This window comes from Chelonia mydas, chromosome 7 (assembly GCF_015237465.2).
Source record: "Chelonia mydas isolate rCheMyd1 chromosome 7, rCheMyd1.pri.v2, whole genome shotgun sequence".
NCBI lineage: Eukaryota > Metazoa > Chordata > Testudines > Cheloniidae > Chelonia > Chelonia mydas.
Genome location: NC_057853.1, coordinates 26,071,135 through 26,092,530, shown reverse-complemented (window position 1 = coordinate 26,092,530; position 21,396 = coordinate 26,071,135). Strand labels below are relative to the sequence as shown.

Sequence of the window (21,396 nt, the reverse complement as noted above, 5' to 3'; positions counted from 1 at the left end):
CTCATTGGTAGTTTATCTGCCCCTTTATCATTGTTCTTTCGAGGTTCTGTGGCTGTATATTAACTTGGGTATCAGTGCTTGAAAGGCCCCCAAGGGCACACTGAGGCAGATGTATAGGGGAAAACTGAGGCAGTAATATAAAGGGAGCCATTACATTTCAGACACATTGAGGTGCAGGGACTATGATCCCCCCTTTCCTGTAGAGCTTGCTGGTCTCTGTATAAGATGTAAGGCTCATATTATGTATCTTGACATAATTCCAAGTATTATTCTCTGGCTTTCCTATTTATTGCTCATGTATTATATTTATAATAATTTTTTAAAAAGCTATGTTTAGATGAAGATAAGGTAGTGAATGCAGCTCAACAGCAGAAGGACAAATAAAAGATGTCAGGGATGCTATAATTATTATGGGAGGGAATATTTAAATGTTTCTTTGAAAATCAGTTTTATTTAATCTGGGATCACAAATGCTAAAACGCCTTAATCATGATCGTATGGTTATTGGATGGCATCACTACAGGGCAGAGTTTAGTTTGTCTGGGTGACTTAATTGTGTATTTCCACACTTTAACATGTTTGGATTTCTTTTAAATGTAACCTTGCCTCTGAATTTCCTGGGTTTGTAATTAATGGTTTGGGATCATTATAACATCTCTGTAATTTTTTTTTACCTTTAAACTACTGATATGTACCCTCAACCTCAACTTCATTTTAACATAGTTTTTTAATCTTGGAATATAGCATAAAGCACTGCAGGTATAATACATTTGAGAGGTTTCTTTGTTTTTAGAGTTTTAACTCCAGACTGAATAATAAGGGTGCTGTTTCTCTTACTCATACAAGAGATGATTTATGATGAGAAGTGTGCTGATCAAGATAGATGCAGAGGCATGACATTTTATTGAAGATGGGTTTAACTATTCTTCTACTTCCAATTCCTGTGCTGTGACCTGAGAGACAATTAACTTTGACTGCAGTTGGCAACGTATTCTGAGCATGGATATAAGAATTTGAAATGTTCTTTTACCAAGGTAAAGTGTAGGAATCCATGGTGCTTTTGGGCTATAGGAAAGACAAATTCTGTGTTCTTTTCCCTCCATCCATATGCTAGTCTATATTAAACAGAGCCTGCATGGTATCTAGAGGGTCCACTAACATGGACAATTGGTAGAAAACTTTGTAGAGTGCAATCATTGGCAGATGTGTGCTTGAGCAGAAATGTCTGTCATCAAGGTCTAAAGTGCCTGAGAATAGGAGTAAGGAATAATTGTGAGGAATATTTTAGTTTTCTTAAAGGCCAACCTTCATCCAAGATCTCACACAGCTGCAAATGAGACCCAGATCAGATCCCTGATTAACTGTGTAGTAATATTTTAGGAAAGAAAAATGTTGGCAGATTCTGTACCAGAAATAGAAGTACAATTTATCATGCAAGAAAAATCCTAGGAAATAAAAGCAGAATGAGCCCACAATAATTAGCTGTTTAAAAAGTGATGGAACAGTTTGCAGATTTTTTTTAAATTAACTGCTAATTTGAAAGTTAAACCGAGGTATGTCATAGGGTAGAGCTCAAAGAGTAAGTATGTGATGCAGAAAAGATCCTGGGGGAAGTACATGGCATGAGTCAGAAGAGGCCTGGATGGCATAAATAAACCTTCGAGCAAAGCAGTCTGTCTGCCTAACCACCTGAAAGCAAGTTAGGCCCAATCTTTCCATTCAAGATCACTAGAAATGATGAATGGAAAGTAGATGGGATTGGTTTCCTCCCTCCCTCTGCCCCCCTAGTGGACCCTGCCAGAGACTCTGATTTGATCATTTAAATAGCTGAACAGTGGCAGATAAGCTTTGCATAAAATACTATTTAACTGATATTAATGGCCGTGACACCTGTTGCCATGCAATATTCCAAAATGTGACTGACTTTTCCTGAGACAAGAAAGAGTGCCTAATAAGTCTGTCTCTTTTAAATGCTGAAGGATAATAGTCCTGTCACAAACACCAGCTGGGATATTAGAAACTTGGCAGACTGAGACAGACTGCGATTCCAAGTGCCAGGTAAACACTTATCTGAAGTACTGAGGCCAAATTTCAACTTTCATGACACTTGTGATCGAAAAAAGTTATACTGATCTGAACATGGTCCATCTGATTTTTCTGTTGTGGTTCACTACATTTGCAGCTCACGTTTTCTAAACCTTTTCAAGTTCTGTGAATTAACAGCATGACTCACGCACAGGAAATATCTTGTAATAATACAGCATAGTCAGTAATGTATAGGTTAAAGTCATGCTAAAAGTATCTGTCTGAGTCCCACTACTAAACTTGGTAATTACAAAGAAGTATGGAAGAACACAGACACAAAGAAGTAGGCTAAAAAGCATAATTAAAGCTCTGGAATAGAAGCTGCCTGGGGACATTTCAGGCCAGGTCCTACTAAAAGCAGACAAGCAATATAAGGTTGTAGGTCTCTTTTTTGATATTTTACAATGACAGGAAATAACTCATTAAAAGGATAATGCCCCACAATAATTATTTAAAAACAGGCATGAATCGGAAGCTACAGTAGCAAACCAAGATCTTTAATGCTGCAACTATATGGCTAACAGCACCAATTGTCTTTCCATGTCCTGTAGAATCTGCATGATACACTGAATTTTTGCTGTTTCATTTTTGGGTTCAGCTCTCCTGCTTGCACCATGTAAAGTATACAACCCAAGTGGAAAGCACTGGATTTTTTCCTTAGTAGGCAAGAAACAATTGAGAAAGGAAATATCAATTTCAACCCATTGTTGGCTTATTAGAATAGAGATGGGTGGCAAAGAGAGAGAGAGCAAAGAGACATCACAACACTATGCTTAGCTTTTTTTGTTCAGGCACTCTATCTATAACCAGTTCTTCTTTGCAGTGGTGATAGTTTGGTCCAATCTCACAGGGACATTTTAAAACTAAATGTATAATGGGGTAGCTAAATTTGAGATCAAATAGACATTACCTAAAGTACAGCCTACCTTCATTAAGCTTTATCACAGTTGAAAACTTAATAATAGACCTGAATGAATTTCTCCATTTATGCTTCATAAATGCCTCATGGAGAAAAATATATTTTAATGGAGATTCATGATTTTTTTTAATATAATGCAAATGTTTTTCGTTTTCAGGGCAAAAATGGTAACACTTGGGATGTGTAACATCCTTTCCCAATCCTTCCAGCCAAACCAAAAGCTACATCTTCCCAGTTTCCGTTGACTGCCTAAACAGCAGCCTTTTGGCTAGCCCAGGGAAACATACATTAAACCTCAATTAATTTTGAAATACTTGCTTGAACAAAGTTAATTGCAGCTGCTGTGGCTGTACAGAAGTTATAGCACAAGTTTAAACTGAGATGATCACCAATAAAAAAGATTATCACTAGACATCTCTATGGCTCATCAAGGATTTAGGACCCTCAATAAGCACAATGCTGAAAAGTAGGTGGTGATCCGTTTTAAAGGAGGACTGCCTAGAAACAGTGTGTGTTGGCTTGCATACTAGGTCCACGATTCCTACAAGGCCCAGCCATCACAGTTTATATGCCAGGCAGGGGAGAAAAAAAGCTTTTTTTCAGCTCAGTGGAACATTTGGTAGAAAGGCTCAGTTATGACTCCTGAGCCTGAGTGGAACTGAAGAGGGAAAGAGGCACAACACCCAAGCAGGTGCATCTGGAGATATTATGCCTTTCAAAACATACAACTTCCAAAGGTGCTGGAGAAACTGTTAGAAGGGCTAGCCCTTGCTATACCTCTTGAGAAGGTGTAACTAATATTCTCTCAACATAGCCCTGTCCCTAAATACCTCTTCTCAAGTAACTAGCATTACCAGGAAATATGATCTAACCATGAACTAAAAAGAAAAGGAGTACTTGTGGCACCTTAGAGACTAACAAATTTATTTGAGCATAAGCTTAATGCATCCGATGAAGTGAGCTGTAGCTCACAAAAGCTTATGCTCAAATAAATTTGTTAGTCTTTAAGGTGCCACAAGTACTCCTTTTCTTTTTGTGAATACAGACTAACACGGCTGCTACTCTGTAACCATGAACTGGTATTCTAGGATTGATGTACATGATGGACTAATATATTACAAAGATTTGAACATCATTTAAAACAAGCCAACCATAATAAAACAAAGTAAAATACAGTGCACACTGGAATGTGAGTAACATTAGTGACAAGAAAACTTCATGACTGAGAAAAATAAAAAATATTAGAAAGTAAGTTTGTGGGACTACTCGTGCTTAAAGGCAGGCATAGGCTTAAAGACTGCTGAATTAAGGCCACTATTATAAATGATAATAACAAACGTAAGTGGAAGGGAGAATAAAGGTTACAGCAATAACATCAAGTAGTTGGATCAGTTAGTAATACACATCTTGACGTTTTCATAATATAAGATACTGTTACTATGACAGAAAGACTGGAGACGCTCGAGTAAATACTGCAAATACTGATTTCCACATTCAGTTCTTGTTTTCAAGCGCTGTGAACAGATATGCCTGCAACTGGAGAGGCTGGTTGAAAATATGGACTTTGATCTTTAACTTTCAACATTGTATCCTGGCATTACAAAGGTCCCAGATGTGTATATAATTATGACCAAGAATATCAGTTCACTTGGAAACCCATCCTGTCCCGACACAATGGAGTCAACAGCAAAACATCCACTGACTTTGGTGAGAGTAAAATTGGACAATATAACTCCCAGTGAAGTTTTTGGTTGGTTAAATCCACACACCATACACTGTTTTGAAAATTCACCCCAATGTATTGCTAAATTTCTTTGATTTTGTTAGTTTGTGTCATAGCTAACATTATTTAAACTTTTTTTGTGAGAAAAATACTTAAAAGAGTCAGTTTCTTTCACAAAATATACTTAGTTTGAGGCGAGGAAGAGTTGGCTATTGTTCACAAAAATTTCAACCACTTTAAAATAAGAATTACATCACTTTCAAAAGAAATGAAAGATTATAGCAAATATATGCATTTCCTTACAAGCCCCTGATGAAAAATTATGGAGAATAGGGTCCAACAGTCTGCCAAGTCCTCCTCTAATAAAGATCTGGGATGATGATAATAATAGGAGTAATACTTTTCATTTCTATAACATCTTCTACCTGAGGAACTTAAAGAACTTTACACACATTAATTTATCAACAACTCTGTGACATAATTAATTGCTGTCTCCATTTGACTGATGAGGAAACTGAGACAAAAAAGTCATTAAGGGCCAAATTTTAAAGAGCGTACACAAAAGTGCATTCTGCTTGAAAGTAATAAAGCGGGATAAGATTGCAACTGGTGATCTCTGCAGAGGATGTAAGAAAGCAACACTTGGTATTTTGTCCCCTCAATCCCTAAAAATTAGGAAAATTAAATCCGATAAAGTAGCATTAACGTACCATTATAGTTGCAAAATGCAGACCCCAGGCGTCTGAAATTCCAAAAAATTATGTTTTGAACTACAACACTAACTTGGTCACATCACACATTTGTAGCAATTTCTATTCCTGCTTTCCTTGTTAAATGTAAATATACTATTACTATTTATATTTCTGATACATATAATAAAATATACAGGATGTATGCAATATAGCTGAATGAATGCTGCAAGAAAAACCCTAATTTATGGAATTTCCTGACTTGAGTTCTTGATTTCACCCCCTTAATGTCACATTAACACTATTTGTTACGTACTTAAGCTGTATAATGCAACATGTTTCTTTCATTTTTCTCTGGTGTTGCTGTAAGCACTATTTGCACATATACCAGCTCTAGCTCATAGTAAGAAACACTTCCATGGATTGCTTGAAAGAGAAAACATTGCTAGCAGTTAACATTGTTGCGATATTACAGGTTCCTTGATTGGTTCTCACACTGTCTGTTCCATCAGCAATATGTTCATGTGCTGAAATATGAAGCAATGAACTAATAGATTAGAGAACACTGCCAAACACCAGTTTTGCCTCTGGCCAGAGTATCCCATACACCTGCAGTCTCAAAAATGTTGGAAAGGTTTCTAATTTCTTGTTTGGAGAAGAAGAATAAAATGCTCTCAAGGAGTTGGAAAACCTCTCAATTTGGCCAATTCCACTTACGTTTTTGGCTGAACATCCCAAAAGCGTAAAGAGACAACTGGGAAATTTACTCACAGTATCTGAGATCAGGATAGATCAGGAACATTGAATATCTTCTGTTCTTAAAAAAAATCCCTTGAGATTTTTTTAATAATGGGCTTTAGGTTAATTATTTCATGAAGGGTTGCATCATTGTACAAATGTCACTAACAATAACAATCTCTGAATACTCAAAAGGAATCCTTGCTAGGATGATTAGACATATTATACAAGCAGTCAACCACAGCCCTAGTGGTGGGTTAATACTTTATTTCTGAAAGCTCTTTTAAACCTCACACAAACATTGTGTTTGAGGCCTATCAAGCATTCATCATTAGTATACACATGTAAAACACTCAGAATGATCCTAATTGTTCAGTTGTTGGTGTTTCACTGTGCTTCACTTTGATTTAAACTCCCACATAACGAATATTTGGTTTCAGTATTATATTCTATAATAACTATCTATAATTCATTGCACTTAAATGGTGGCATCTGCCAGCCAAAGATCTCAAAGTGCACCAATTGGGTGAACATTATTATCCCTGTTTCTGCAGATGGGTAAATTGTGGCACAGAGAAGTTAAGCAACCTATCTACAGTTATCAAAACTACATAATACAGAGAGACCTGTTATAAACAAATGCATTTTCTGGAACACAGACATTCACTGGTCTTTTAAATGGACTATCTCAGCAAGATTCTGTGTGTGTATTACACATTTTATGACGAGTTCAGGCATAAAATAATATCTTGATCTTCAATATGTGTCTCCATTCATATCAGTCCATAGATTTGCAATGTGTTGTAATATTCTCATTTGTTTATGCAAACACTTACTTTATTTCAAGTATTTAGGGTGTCGCTTGTGCTTCTTGCGTGCAAGGAGACATGACAAGCTATTGCTTCACTACACAGAAAGGGTATGCCTATGTGGGTTGGGGTTCCATTCACTGCCTAGCATGGTAAATGCTACATTTTTGTAGAGGTCTAGCAACTCCTGCTGCTGTGCTAGTATGATTGGAAGCATTAAGTCTGCACTACCACTGGAGTACTTTGACTAGTCAGAGAGACAGCCCACCACATCGGTCTAAGAGCCATAATTTGGCCCTATATATTTAAAAAAACACCAAAGATGTGAAATTTGTAATGAAGTCCTCTAAGCATAAATATTCTATACCTTGTTTTATTTACTTTTAGTTTAGCTTGCACTTACGATTTGCTTTGCCAACTGCCACCTTCATCACAAATCAGTAAATCATAGAATCATAGAATCATAGAATATCAGGGTTGGAAGGGACCCCAGAAGGTCATCTAGTCCAACCCCCTGCTCGAAGCAGGACCAAGTCCCAGTTAAATCATCCCAGCCAGGGCTTTGTCAAGCCTGACCTTAAAAACCTCTAAGGAAGGAGATTCTACCACCTCCCTAGGTAACGCATTCCAGTGTTTCACCACCCTCTTAGTGAAAAAGTTTTTCCTAATATCCAATCTAAACCTCCCCCATTGCAACTTGAGACCATTACTCCTCGTTCTGTCATCTGCTACCATTGAGAACAGTCTAGAGCCATCCTCTTTGGAACCCCCTTTCAGGTAGTTGAAAGCAGCTATCAAATCCCCCCTCATTCTTCTCTTCTGCAGACTAAACAATCCCAGCTCCCTCAGCCTCTCCTCATAAGTCATGTGCTCTAGACCCCTAATCATTTTTGTTGCCCTTCGCTGGACTCTCTCCAATTTATCCACATCCTTCTTGTAGTGTGGGGCCCAAAACTGGACACAGTACTCCAGATGAGGCCTCACCAGTGTCGAATAGAGGGGAATGATCACGTCCCTCGATCTGCTCGCTATGCCCCTACTTATACATCCCAAAATGCCATTGGCCTTCTTGGCAACAAGGGCACACTGCTGACTCATATCCAGCTTCTCGTCCACTGTCACCCCTAGGTCCTTTTCCGCAGAACTGCTGCCTAGCCATTCGGTCCCTAGTCTGTAGCGGTGCATTGGATTCTTCCATCCTAAGTGCAGGACCCTGCACTTATCCTTATTGAACCTCATCAGATTTCTTTTGGCCCAAACCTCCAATTTGTCTAGGTCCTTCTGTATCCTATCCCTCCCCTCCAGCGTATCTACCACTCCTCCCAGTTTAGTATCATCCGCAAATTTGCTGAGAGTGCAATCCACACCATCCTCCAGATCATTTATGAAGATATTGAACAAAACCGGCCCCAGGACCGACCCCTGGGGCACTCCACTTGACACCGGCTGCCAACTAGACATGGAGCCATTGATCACTACCCGTTGAGCCTGACAATCTAGCCAGCTTTCTACCCACCTTATAGTGCATTCATCCAGCCCATACTTCCTTAACTTGCTGACAAGAATACTGTGGGAGACCGTGTCAAAAGCTTTGCTAAAGTCAAGAAACAATACATCCACTGCTTTCCCTTCATCCACAGAACCAGTAATCTCATCATAAAAGGCGATTAGATTAGTCAGGCATGACCTTCCCTTGGTGAATCCATGCTGACTGTTCCTGATCACTTTCCTCTCATGTAAGTGCTTCAGGATTGATTCTTTGAGGACCTGCTCCATGATTTTTCCAGGGACTGAGGTGAGGCTGACTGGCCTGTAGTTCCCAGGATCCTCCTTCTTCCCTTTTTTAAAGATTGGCACTACATTAGCCTTTTTCCAGTCATCCGGGACTTCCCCCGTCAATTGAAAAAAATTATTATTGAACTGATAGAGATATTTGAAAAGACAACGCACAAATCTTTCTTTTAAAATGTAGCCTTTATTTTTATCATTTGATTTTAAAGCATGGTTATCACCTAAAAAGTGAATATGGAAAAACAGATTTTGCAAGTTGGGTGTCTATTGGCTTTCAACAGTTTCCAAAGCAAATTTTACTCAATTTACAAACAATATTAGGTGTTTCTAATTGCAAAATCAAATTGGAATCTGAAAGTCAAACTGAGTTCTTTCTGACAGCAGGTATAATTCAGAAAGTATAAAAAATCCATTTGAGCTAGATCGCTTTATTTATTTATTTATTTACTGTAACTGTGCTTGAATTTTAATGGGTTTTAATCTCTTCCTCCTAGCCAGGATGATGATAAATAATAAATAATACTTATTGATAATAATAATAATAATCCCACAACCCTAAATAAATAATTTTTAAAATTAAATATTATAACAGATATTAACGAGGGCGTTATGCACATAAGGCCCACCTATTTCACACACATAATTAGTGTGACAGTACATGTATGGGGAGGAGGAGAGCAGCCCTGAGCACTGAAAGAACAGATTAAGGACTATTTAGAAAAGCTGGACATGCACAAGTCCATGGGGCCGGATCTAATGCATCTGAGGGTGCTGAGGGAGCTGGCTGATGTGATTGCAAAGCTATTGGCCATTATCTTTGAAAAATCATAGCGATTGGGGGAGGTCCCAGATGATTGGAAAAAGGCAAATATAGTGCCCACCTTTAAAAAAGGGAAGGAGAATCCAGGGAACTACAGCCTCAACTCAGTCCCTGGAAAAATCATGGAGCAGATCCAACATGGATTCACCAAGGGCAAGTCATGCCTGACCAACCTGATTGCCTTCTATGTGGAGATAACTGGCTCTGTGGATATGGAGAAAGCAGTGGATGTGATATATCTTGACTTTAGTAAAGCTTTTGATATAGTCTCCCACAGTATTCTTGCCAGCAAGTTAGAAAAGTGTGGATAGGATGAATGGACTATAAGGTGGATAGAAAGGTGGCTAGATCGTCGGGCTCAACAGGTAGTGATCAAGGGCTCACTCCAGTTGGTAGTTGGTGTCAAGCGGAGTGCCCCACTGGTCGGTTCAACATCTTCATTAATGATCTCAATGTTAGGATGGATTGCACCCTCAGCAAGTTCATAGATGACACTAAGCTGGAGGGAGAGGTAGATACGCTGGAGGGTAGGGATAGGGTCCAGAGTGACCTTGACAAATTGGAGGATTGGGCCAAAAGAAATCTGATGAGGTTCAACAAGGACAAGTGCAGAGTCCTGCACTTAGAATGGAAGAATCCCATGCACTGCTACAGGCTGGGGACCGACTGGCCAAGTGGCAGTTCTGCAGAAAAGGACCTGGGGATTACAGTGGACAAGAAGCTGGATATTAGTTAACACTGTGCCCTTGTTGCCAAGAAGGCTAATGGCATATTGGGCTGCATTAGTAGGAGCATTGCCAGCAGATCGAGGGAAGTGATTACTCCCCTCTATTCGGCACTGGTGAGGCCACATCTGGAGTATTGCGTCCAGTTTTGGGCCCCCCACTACAGAAAGGATGTGGACAAATTGGAGAGAGGCCAGTGGAGGGCAAGAAAAATTATTAGGGGGCTGGGGCACATGACTTATGAGGAGAGGCTGAGGGAACTGCGCTTATTTAATCTGCAGAAGAGAAGAGTGAGGGGGGATTTGATAGCAGCCTTCAACTACCTGAAGGGAGGATGGAGCTAGGCTGTTCTCAGTGCTGGCAGATGACAGAACAAGGAGAAATGGTCTCAAGTTGCAGTGGGGGAGGTCGGGGTTGGATATAAAGAAAAACTATTTCAGTAGGAGGGTGGTGAGGCACTGGAATGGGTTACCTATGGAGGTGGTAGAATCTCTATCCATAGAGGTTTTCAAGGCCCAGCTTGACAAAGCCCAGGCTGGGATGATTTAGTTGAGGTTGGTTCTGCTTTGAGGACAAGGTTGGACTAGATGACCTCCTGAGGTCTCCTCCAACCCTAATCTCCTATGATTCTTCTATGATTCTACATGCAAATAGTGCAATTATACATGCAAATTGCCATAATCAATCTGCTTGCACAATTTTCTGTTGTTTTTTTCTTGGTTTGGTTTTTTAATTGAATATGTTCTTAAACAGTATGTAAAATTTTAAAAGCATTTTGTGTGTGCAACTATATGTCTTAAAAAAAAAAACCTGGCCCTAATTATGAGTTATGTAGAAATTTGCTTTTCTGAAGTATTGCAAACAGACAAATACTTGCACTGAAGACGACATATGGATGAAACTTCAATAAAAGAAAAGGGTGCAGCTGGCTAAACTATCATACATGGGAAGTAAATGTTTTTCTCCAGTTTTTTTTTTTAACTAAGAATTGACTTGGTTATAACACAATTCACAGTGAAAATAAAAGCCATTAAATAACGTTAAGGTTATGACACAGACTGACAAAAGGAAGGAAATTCATCGTTAAGGTGGAAGCATAACATATGGCCTCCGAGGCACAATGGGGCTGATTAAGAAAGCTGTTCAGGTGCTGCCCGGTTATGCCTAGCTATTGAAAACCATATGGTACTTTTCTCCGTCACAGGGGAATTTCTGTGCTTTCATCAGTTTGTGGTACACCCTTAATGTTCTTTTGAAACTATCTTGCAGAAGTGTTGTGGAGAGCCAATCTGCTTCCATCTGAAGTACTAAATACACCATGATGCTTTAGGACTCTATCACAGCAATTAGAGCAGTTTATCACAGTGTAAGCCTGTGGTAAATCCAGACACATTTGCATTTAGGCAATTCAATCTCAGTGTAAATCTGCGATGCATTACAGCACTGTGATAGAATCTGTTTTTTTGGCGTTAATCCAATCACAATAAAACTCTGAGAAACCTCAATACATTGGGTTACTCCACTGAGTTTAATAGAGTTGACCTCTTGAACTGTTAAAACACAATAATAAAAATCTACTACATACTGTCCCATATCTCTTTAAATATGAAGCAGATCTTGGATGCCTATATGAATACACACTGTGGGAGTACCAGATCCTGCTGTATAGTGTTTTCGGCAGCAGTAGGCAAATTTGCAAATGTTTAGATGTTCCTGCCAGATAAGCACCTAGACATTTTAAATCAATCTTTGGAGATGCTAAATATTTTGAGGTCTCCCCACCAAAGTTCTATGATCCTTCCCTCACACCCTACCTCCATAGGCCTAACCCAGATCAGAACATACTGGGAAAACTCCTCGGCCCTCTCTCCTGCTGGCAGAGGTTTTAGGAGGGAAGCTTCAGCATTTTCTCCTTATCAGAGAATCTGGGGATCTCATCCCCATCAACAGGACTGTCCCCTGTTCCCCCACTAAAAACTTGAGATTTCAGGAGGATATTCCAGGGCTCCTCATACGAATCATTAAGATTCGTTGGGAAAGGCAGGGGGGAATTACAGTCCTCCTTCCTATCACCCTCTATGGTTTTCCCCGCTCCCAGGGCAGATTTCTTTGACGGAAGTTTAGGATCTCTGTGGCCCATCAAAAACAGGAATTTCCTAAATGAGACACTTCAACTTCCCATCTCCATTAAAAACAACAGGAGTTTCCAGAGAGACGTTACTGTGGCCTTCCCTACCAGTAGCATCCGGACTTTCTGAGACACTGCAATCATTCTTCAGTGACAGTATAACAGACTGGCATGCTGGGTGCCACATCTCCCAGTGCACAATGTTGTTCACGCTGAGGCTTCACCATTTGTGATGCCCCAGAATGAAATGTCGTTTGGAGACTTCAGAACACAAGAGTTTCTCTCATGTGTTACGCATTCTGGGCTGCCACCGGAGCAGACAACAGCAGGGCCAGGGAATGTTTGCGAGACAGAAAGAAAGAGACCCCAGCCTTAGAATATGGCAATGAAAGCAGAAAACTAATGAAACAGGTCTGAGATATATAACGGTGCATCTTGAACTTTGGGCAAAGTTTCAGGACAGTTTTTATTTAGGCTGAGCTGATTTGCCTATAGTTGATGCTTTCAAAATAACAGCTGATTCAAACAGTATTTTCTTAAGTCAGTCACAAAAAGGCCAAATACATTTCTATAGTTTTAAAAGATAAACCACCTCCTGACAGAGAGCCAGATTATTTGCTTGCTAAAGTTACTAATCTTTGAAAACAGATATGTAAATGGGAGTGCTAACTGTAATATCATTTTGGAATCATTACAAATCAGCTATTCTGTTTTAAACAGGAGATTGGTAATTATCCGCTGGTACCTTATTCATACCACATGTCAGTATCTAGAAGGGATATGGGAGGGCTGCTGCTTTTATTACATGACTATTGTTTTCTCTTTTGGAGCAGTAATAGTAAAATGTGTCTAACTGCAAGGTAAAATGAGAGGCAGTTCAGCAGAGAAGAGTAAAAAGTTAGCGTTCATTAGACCAAAACCTGGAGAGCAGCACAAAGGTTCCCATTGGAAGGTATAAAAAAGAAGGGAAAAAAGAAACATTTCTATTTATACTGGTGCACAATAGAAAGTACCAGTGTGGCATGAGTGTTATGAAGAAATCTCCTGCAAAATAATTGATATAACCAGAACATTGTAGATCATGCAGCAATACAATATGGAGATAAATCTGTTTCATACATATTCTTTGCTACCCAAGCTATGGCTGAATTCCTGTACAGGAAATGAACACAGTACCATAAAAGGCAGAAGCTGAAAACTCCCTGTGAGCAAAGACAGTCTAGGCACTGGAACCCTTAAATTTACCCATTTCTAACCTCATTTGCTCTCACGTACTGATGTTGCTTTGTGAAACAAAAAAAGTCTACTCTTTGTTCTGCTAAAGAGATTCTCAGCAACACCTCTTCAGTCTATTTATAGTGGGTACCCAAGCAAACCTGTCCCCTCTCACTGCAGCCTCACTGATGAGGAAGCTTTCTCTGAGCTAGTATGGGCGGGGGAAGTTGGTCACTTCAAGGACTGACCTCCTCTACGCCCCCCATGGGCGCCCAGCTTCCTATTGGGCTTGAGGAGGGGTGCTCCTTGGCTGATTGGCTAGACAGAGGAGCATAGCGTAAGCCTATTAGCTCCTGTGCACCCAATGGGAGGTCTTACAGGCCTGTCCCCCTGCTTGAGATGCCATCATGTGTGCCTTGAACGAAAAAGCTCCCTCACTCAGGACTAGAGTAGGACTGGGTTTTGGAGCCTTGCTATTTGGCATCATATAATCACCTTTCTGCTCTGGAAAGGAGTATTTCCTTCACTGCCAGATTGGCCTGGGCAGGGTGTTTTCATTTTATTTTTTGTTAGTTTGTTTTTTTTTCCATTTTGTTTTGTTTTGCCACCCTCTCTCTTCTCAGCCATCAGGGATAGGTTAGCTTGTAAAATTAATGTTGTCACTACTTGGCAGATGCCCATCATAGTTAATTATTCAATAGGGTCTGGTTCCCCTGATAAATCAGAATTGGAAGCAGATTAGGAGAAGGCATCTCCTAAAAAAGATGGGGAACAGGGTCAGGGTTTCTAATGTCCAATACAGCAAGGAGACGACCGCCTTTCCCTATACCCTTAAATCTTGCATGAGGAGAGGGTATTGGTGACCAGCAATGAGGACTGATATCAGCCCTCCCCCAGATCACACACATTACAGAAGGAAGGATGACCTACACTGGACAAGTTATTTTCAGAAGATTCCCAGATGTTTTACTTAATAAAGTTGCAGCCTAGTTAAGCCACATTCACGGTATTTTCTTTTTCTTCTTGAGATGTCCAGGACAATAAAATGTGGTACTTTTGGCATCAATTTTAGTGTATTAAAGCTATAAGTAGTGAAGTAGCATGTAGTACTTGGTTACGTTTCTAACCTAAAATATCCAAAATAATGCTTCTCTTCTTCTTGCTAATATCTGTTCCTACTTTGTGGCTGAAGGAAATTATGGATGTTTTGCAAACTTCACAGAAATCAGTTGAAGAGAGATACTCCAATAGGTGTATAGATATCTACAGTGCATTTCAGAAATATCGTTGATGGACACTGTAAAGGTACTGTGCTCTATTGTTTCACTCTTCAGTCAGGAAAGATGAAGGAGAAGGAAAGAAGGGACTGATCTGAAGTGGTCACAGGAAATATCTACTATCATCTAACAAAAAGAAAGAAAGAAAGAAAGAAAGAAAGAAAGAAAGAAAGAAAGAAAGAAAGAAAGAAAGAAAGAAAGAAAGAAAGAAAGAAAGAAAGAAAGAAAGAAAGAAAGAAAGAAAGAAAGAAAGAAAGAAAGAAAGAAAGAAAGAAAGAAAGAAAGAAAGAAAGGAGACTACCATTGTTTGAATCCACGCTGCTTGGCTGCAGCATGGAAAATCCTGGGATCAATAAATGAAAAGAATGAAAAAGCACAAATGTTGATGTATCTACTGGGTATATGGTATTGGCTGAAATGTCTCCTAAATAGCTGACTGACCTGAGACATATGTGCATCATGGCTGGAACCCAGGTACTTGGCAGCAAGGTCTGTGATGAAGTCAGCATCACAAATGGATGATATGTTCATGCTCAGGGGCTGTTTCCTATTTCTATAGACCTGTGGGAAAAAGCTATAATGATTAGGTGCATGATGTCAGAGCTATAGGGAACTTAGCTAAGAAGCAAGGGTTTTCCTTAATTTTCTGTTGCTGAGTGAATGAAAACCTACAGTATGCAATGTATGGTTCAGAATAAAGAATCATAACATTGTCTAACTACAGTATTAACATGGCATGCTCACCTGTGAAATGACCCACTGATTGATTACTTTGAGAGGCTGAAGGGACTAGCATGACTTTGCCTTGTGATATTTTCCTGCTTCTCAGGTAACAATCACAAAACTCAATGATGACACTACCAAACAAAGGAAAACACCAAATACAACACTATCTACCAGTCACAATCTGAAAACATCCTTCTCATCTCTTTGCTCAGCATTACTAGAGAAGGTGTTTGACAACATGCTCATATGACACACGACACAGATAGTTACTACTTAGGTTATCTGAGCATCCTTCCCTCACTTGCTTGCTATTGAGCCTATAGTACCTACAAGTGCTGTGACAAAATCAGAGAGTAGTCAGTGCACAATGTGTGTTCACATTATTGAAATTAGTCAGTGAAGATGTCCATAGATACTGTATGCTGCTTACTGTGGTGATTTTCCTCATTTGTAAGATAGAAAATAAAATGACATTTACAGAGTTTTTCATATAGCAAAACTTATTTCTAGAGCCTATAACTAAGCATTCATCTGCTACAATGTATTTATAAAAACAAAGATAAAAGTATTTTTATTAATTTGGGGGTTTGTTTTAATCACAATTTGATTTCCAGATAACCTCTCAGAAAACATGGAACCTTCTGAACAAATAACTACTTACTACAAACGTACACATATCTAAACTCTTTGATGTCTTTTGTGATGATGAAGGTGGTAGCTTTTATGGAAGAGGGAAAACAGAAAGTGTGTTGGCTGCATATAACATGAGCCAAGCAAAATGCATCTAAATACTAAACAGCCATCAATTAAGTAATAGTACGGCAACATTTACACTATTCTTACCCTACCTTGCACAGCTGCTGACACAAGGTTGGCTTGGCTTGAAGACTTTCAATATGAGGTTAGAATAAAACAGTGAAAATGAAAATACCACCAAGCCGCAGCCCCCAATAGAAGAGTAAAATGAATGTTCTCCCACCTGTTGTTTTAACTGATGTACTAATCTGTCTTTCTCTCGTTTAAGAGCCATTACTTCCTCTTGAGTCTTCTTCTTCTTTGAAGCAGACAGTTCAAGCAAGGCTATGTTTGCATCTTTTTCACTGATTGCAGCAAGCAGTGCTTCCTGCCTGATAAAATAAAATTAAAAAATGCTATTGTTTCTCATTTAAATAAATCAGAAAACGCATCAGAATATTTCTTGTAGGTGATAATTGAAAAATCATTTATACTTTGAATAGTCATCCAGTTGCAAACTGTGGCAGGTGTCATGAAATCATGAAAAGACTATGTGCCAACAAATTAACAGAATGGGCTCTCTCTTCATCCAAATATTTCACATGACATTTAGCTGAATACATGTAGTACATTATACAATGCAATTTTTAGAAACGTTTCTTTGAATTCTGTCATGTTAGAAACAGTCTTGGGCATATAGTTTTAAAACACACTTTGGTTAATCCAAGTAAACTTGTCACTAAAAATTCATATTAGAAATATCTAACAAGAAAGACTTAAATGCTACAAATTAAATATATTTTTCCAATCAGTTCTTTGTCTCTGCCTCCTGGAGATTTCACCACACAAATGACAGGTCTCTGGACCTCCCTCTCATTTACTCAACATTTTCCTATTATTTATAAGCATCAAGCAGGATCTGTTTTTAAATCATCAGTGAGTACCATAATACAAGAGTAATTTCTGGCAAAAAGTGAAAATGATGAAACATGGACTTCAGGGTTACTCCCTCTCCTTCTCTCACTCCTCCTTCCTCTTAATCCATGCTTTGGAGCCATTTGCTTTTGCCAACCATGGCATTAATTAAAATAATCCTGCAATGGAGATGCAGGGAGTCATGAAGGGATGTGGAACGGTCTTACTCCCCCTTACATTCCTAAGCACCCTTGAAGTCAAGACAGCAATCTTTCCCTTAGTTTCTTAAATAATAAGAAGAATGTATTAGATTTGTGTAATGTGTGCAATGAGAGAAACAAAATATTCCAGCTCAGAAAAAACACATAGTATGTAAAAGCTTTCAGAATAGAATACATTATGGCTTAGGTCTTCCTCCAGAAATACGTAAGATCAATCATGAGAAAAAATAAACACAGATAAATGAGTCATACATTAACCCTAAACTCCACCTGTTAATAGCTGTAAGAATATGGCTCATGAACTTCATACAGTCAAGGTAAGCTAAGAGGCTGGAATTTTTATAGCCTCCAAGCTTACCAGCAAAAATGTCAAGAGAGCTATATCACTTTTATTTCAAAGTTTCTAATGTATTAACGTAAATATTTAGAGGACAATATTTCTGGTGGAGCCAAAGAAAAACAACTCATATATTCTGCTCTCAAAGTTATGAGATATGGATTAATTTTAGATAAACAATTGCATTTTATACATAGACTTAAAATTCTCATTTATTATTCTGCCTGTTCATTATAATCAAAGTTTCTTTGTTTTTAATTCTATTTTTTACAAATCGTGCATAGAAGGATGCCATATTTCTCCAACAGTCTTTGTTTAAGTACAAAGTGACATTAGAAAGCTTAGTTTTATAATTATTATTATTATTATTAATCACAAAATATGTGATTATATGAAACTAGCTAAGCTTAATGATTTGATTGTTCAGTTGATAATAGACATTTTCATTACCATACATAACTAAAATTACAAGCAAAAATTGGCCATAATGTCCAAAGGTTTATGTTAACTAACAGAATATTTCTGAAATAGTCAGTTTTTTTCATTAGCTTCCATTGAGCAAGCAATTTTTGTCAGTATCTTGAACAATCCTTTAAGACGGCTTTTGCTGTATTAGTCTTGCTTTCAGGACAGCTAGAATAAAAATGTGCACTGCTTTACTACATTAATGCTAATGGGCTCAAAGCCATTTTATTATTTGTTGCTATTAAAGTAGATACATCAGATGAATATCAAGTTATACCATACCTAGAACTTCTAATAGGAAGTAGAATATATAATCACTGTTTGGATGTACAGTTGCAAAAGTTCACAGAATGGTCAGAATAGAAACCTAACAAACGCAGGCTAAGTACGGACTAGATGGCCATATCGCTGATTTCCCAGTGGTTCTTAAATCTGGTTAAGTTAGAAGTTAAGATATGTAGATACAGTTGCATATTCTCTAGTAGGTTTCACTTTATATATTTGCCAGCTGGTGGATTTCAAATTTTCAGTTGCTACATTGTCATATTTTACTAAGTGTAATACAGAGTTTACCCAGCTGTAAAAGAAGAGGACTCTCTCAAAGAATCATGTGGAGAATGAAAATGTTAGGTCAACATCAAGGGATAATTTTTTTGTCAACTGCTAAGGAAACCAAATAAGCTGCTGTAGTGAATCTTTATATTTCCTCCAGAATTAAACTGGCAGTGAGGCCCCAAATCTGAATAGAGAGCAAGGGCAGTCACAGGTCTTGGTAAATTCGGTAGCATTCAGACAACTGACACTTAGATTTACTCATATTTGTCTTTATTTTTCTACCTGCCAAAAATGCCATATGTACTTGAGACCATAGGAGTGTGTGGATTTGTAACATTATACAACTCCACTTTTAAGAAGCAGATGGGTACACAAAAAATCTTCTGAATATCAAAGGAGCAATCCAAAAAATGTTGCCCAGTCTGCACTCTGGGTCCTCCAACTCAGTGGACACCCAGACATGCAGACCTACAGCAGTGTTTCATAACCAATGGGTTATGTCTCCCACATACACACAGGGGTATGAAAGGCAATCTAAGGGGGTTACAAGGCATTGACAATTTTTTTACAATCTAAAAACCCCAAAAATCTTGATCCCCAACTCCATGCATACCCTTGCTCTCAGTGTCAACTATTTTCTGTCAACCTCTCAAAACATGCACAAAAAATACAGGGTTAACATTAAAAGAAAAGGAGTACTTGTGGCACCTTAGAGACTAACAAATTTATTTGAGCATAAGTTTTCGTGAGCTACAGCTCACTTCATCGGATGCATGCAGTGGAAAATACAGTGGGGAGATTTTATATACACAGAGAACATGAAACAATGGGTGTTACCATACACACTGTAACAAGGGGTGGGGGGGACATTTTGTAGTGATAATCAAGGTGGGTCATTTCCAGCAGTTGACAAGAATGTGTGAGGAACAGTGGGGCGGGGGAGGGGGGGGAATAATCATGCGGAAATAGTTTTACCACCATCAACTTTAGTCTGGACCAGTCCACACAAGAGATCCACTTCCTGGACACTACGGTGCTAATAAGTGATGGTCACATAAACTCCACCCTATACTGGAAACCTACTGACCACTATTCCTACCTCCATGCCTCCAGCTTTCATCCAGACCACACCACACGATCCATTGTCTACAGCCAAGCTCTACGATACAACCGCATTTGCTCCAACCCCTCAGACAGAGGCAAACACCTACAAAATCTCTATCAAGCATTCTTTCAACTACAATACCCACCTGCTGAAGTGAAGAAACAGATTGACAGAGCCAGAAGAGTACCCAGAAGTCACCTACTACAGGACAGGCCCAACAAAGAAAATAACAGAATGCCACTAGCCATCACCTTCAGCCCTCAACTAAAACCTCTCCAATGCATCATCAAGGATCTACAACCTATCCTGAACAACGACCCATCACTCTCACACACCTTGGGAGACAGGCCAGTCCTTGCTTACAGACAGCCCCCCAACCTGAAGCAAATACTCACCAGCAACGACACACCACACAACAAAAACACTAACCCAGGAACCTATCCTTGCAACAAAGCCCGTTGCCAACTGTGCCCACATATCTATTCAGCGGACACCATCATAGGGCCTAATCACATCAGCCACACTATCAGAGGCTCGTTCACCTGCACATCTACCAATGGGATATATGCCATCATGTGCCAGCAATGCCCCTCTGCCATGTACATTGGCCAAACTGGACAGTCTCTATGTAAAAGAATAAATGGACACAAATCAGACATCAAGAATTATAACATTCAAAAAGCAGTCGGAGAACACTTCAGTCTCTTTGGTCACTCGATTACAGACCTAAAAGTGGCAATTCTTCAACAAAAAAACTTCAAAAACAGACTCCAACGAGAGACTGCTGAATTGGAATTAATTTGCAAACTGGATACAATTAACTTAGGCTTGAATAAAGACTAGGAGTGGATGTGTCATTACACACAGTAAAACTATTTCCCAATGTTTATTCCCCCCCACCTACTGTTCCTCACACGTTCTTGTCAACTGCTGGAAATGGCCCACCTTGATTATCACTACAAAAGGTTCCCCTCCGCCCCTCGCTCTCCTGATGGTTATAGCTCACCTTACCTGATCGCTCTCCTTACAGTGTGTATGGTAACACCCATTGTTTCATGTTCTCTGTGTATATAAAATCTCCCCACTGTATTTTCCACTGCATGCATCCGATGAAGTAAGCTGTAGCTTACGAAAGCTTATGCTCAAATAAATTTGTTAGTCTCTAAGGTGCCACAATTACTCCTTTTCTTTTTGCAGATACAGACTAACATGGCTGCTACTCTGAAACCAGGGTTAACATTGTTCTCATTGATACATTTTTACTGTTATTTTTATACTAAACGTTAGAGGATCATGAACATTTTTGACTTTGATTAAGAGGTCATCAACCTGAAAAGGCTGAAAGAGCATAAACTCTGCTGATGCCTTTTCACTGGGACTAAGAGACATAGATCATGCCTGATTTGAACAGTGACACA

The 21,396-nt window shown here is 39.0% G+C and overlaps 1 protein-coding gene across 19 annotated transcripts in view; it reads right to left on the bottom strand.

Annotated features, from left to right (window-relative positions):
• The window catches only part of ERC2 (ELKS/RAB6-interacting/CAST family member 2), an 823,531-nt gene that overhangs the window by 206,032 nt on the left and 596,103 nt on the right, over positions 1-21,396 (bottom strand). For 14 of the 19 annotated variants that reach the window (XM_043551551.1, XM_043551549.1, XM_043551542.1 and 11 more), the window contains 2 exons: positions 16,625-16,772; positions 15,361-15,480 (listed from right to left, as the gene is read on the bottom strand). In XM_043551551.1, the coding sequence (XP_043407486.1) occupies positions 15,361-15,480; positions 16,625-16,772 (268 nt within the window). The remainder of the gene's footprint in view (positions 1-15,360; positions 15,481-16,624; positions 16,773-21,396) is intronic. The other 5 variants (XM_043551552.1, XM_043551557.1, XM_043551558.1 and 2 more) reach the window with 1 other exon arrangement.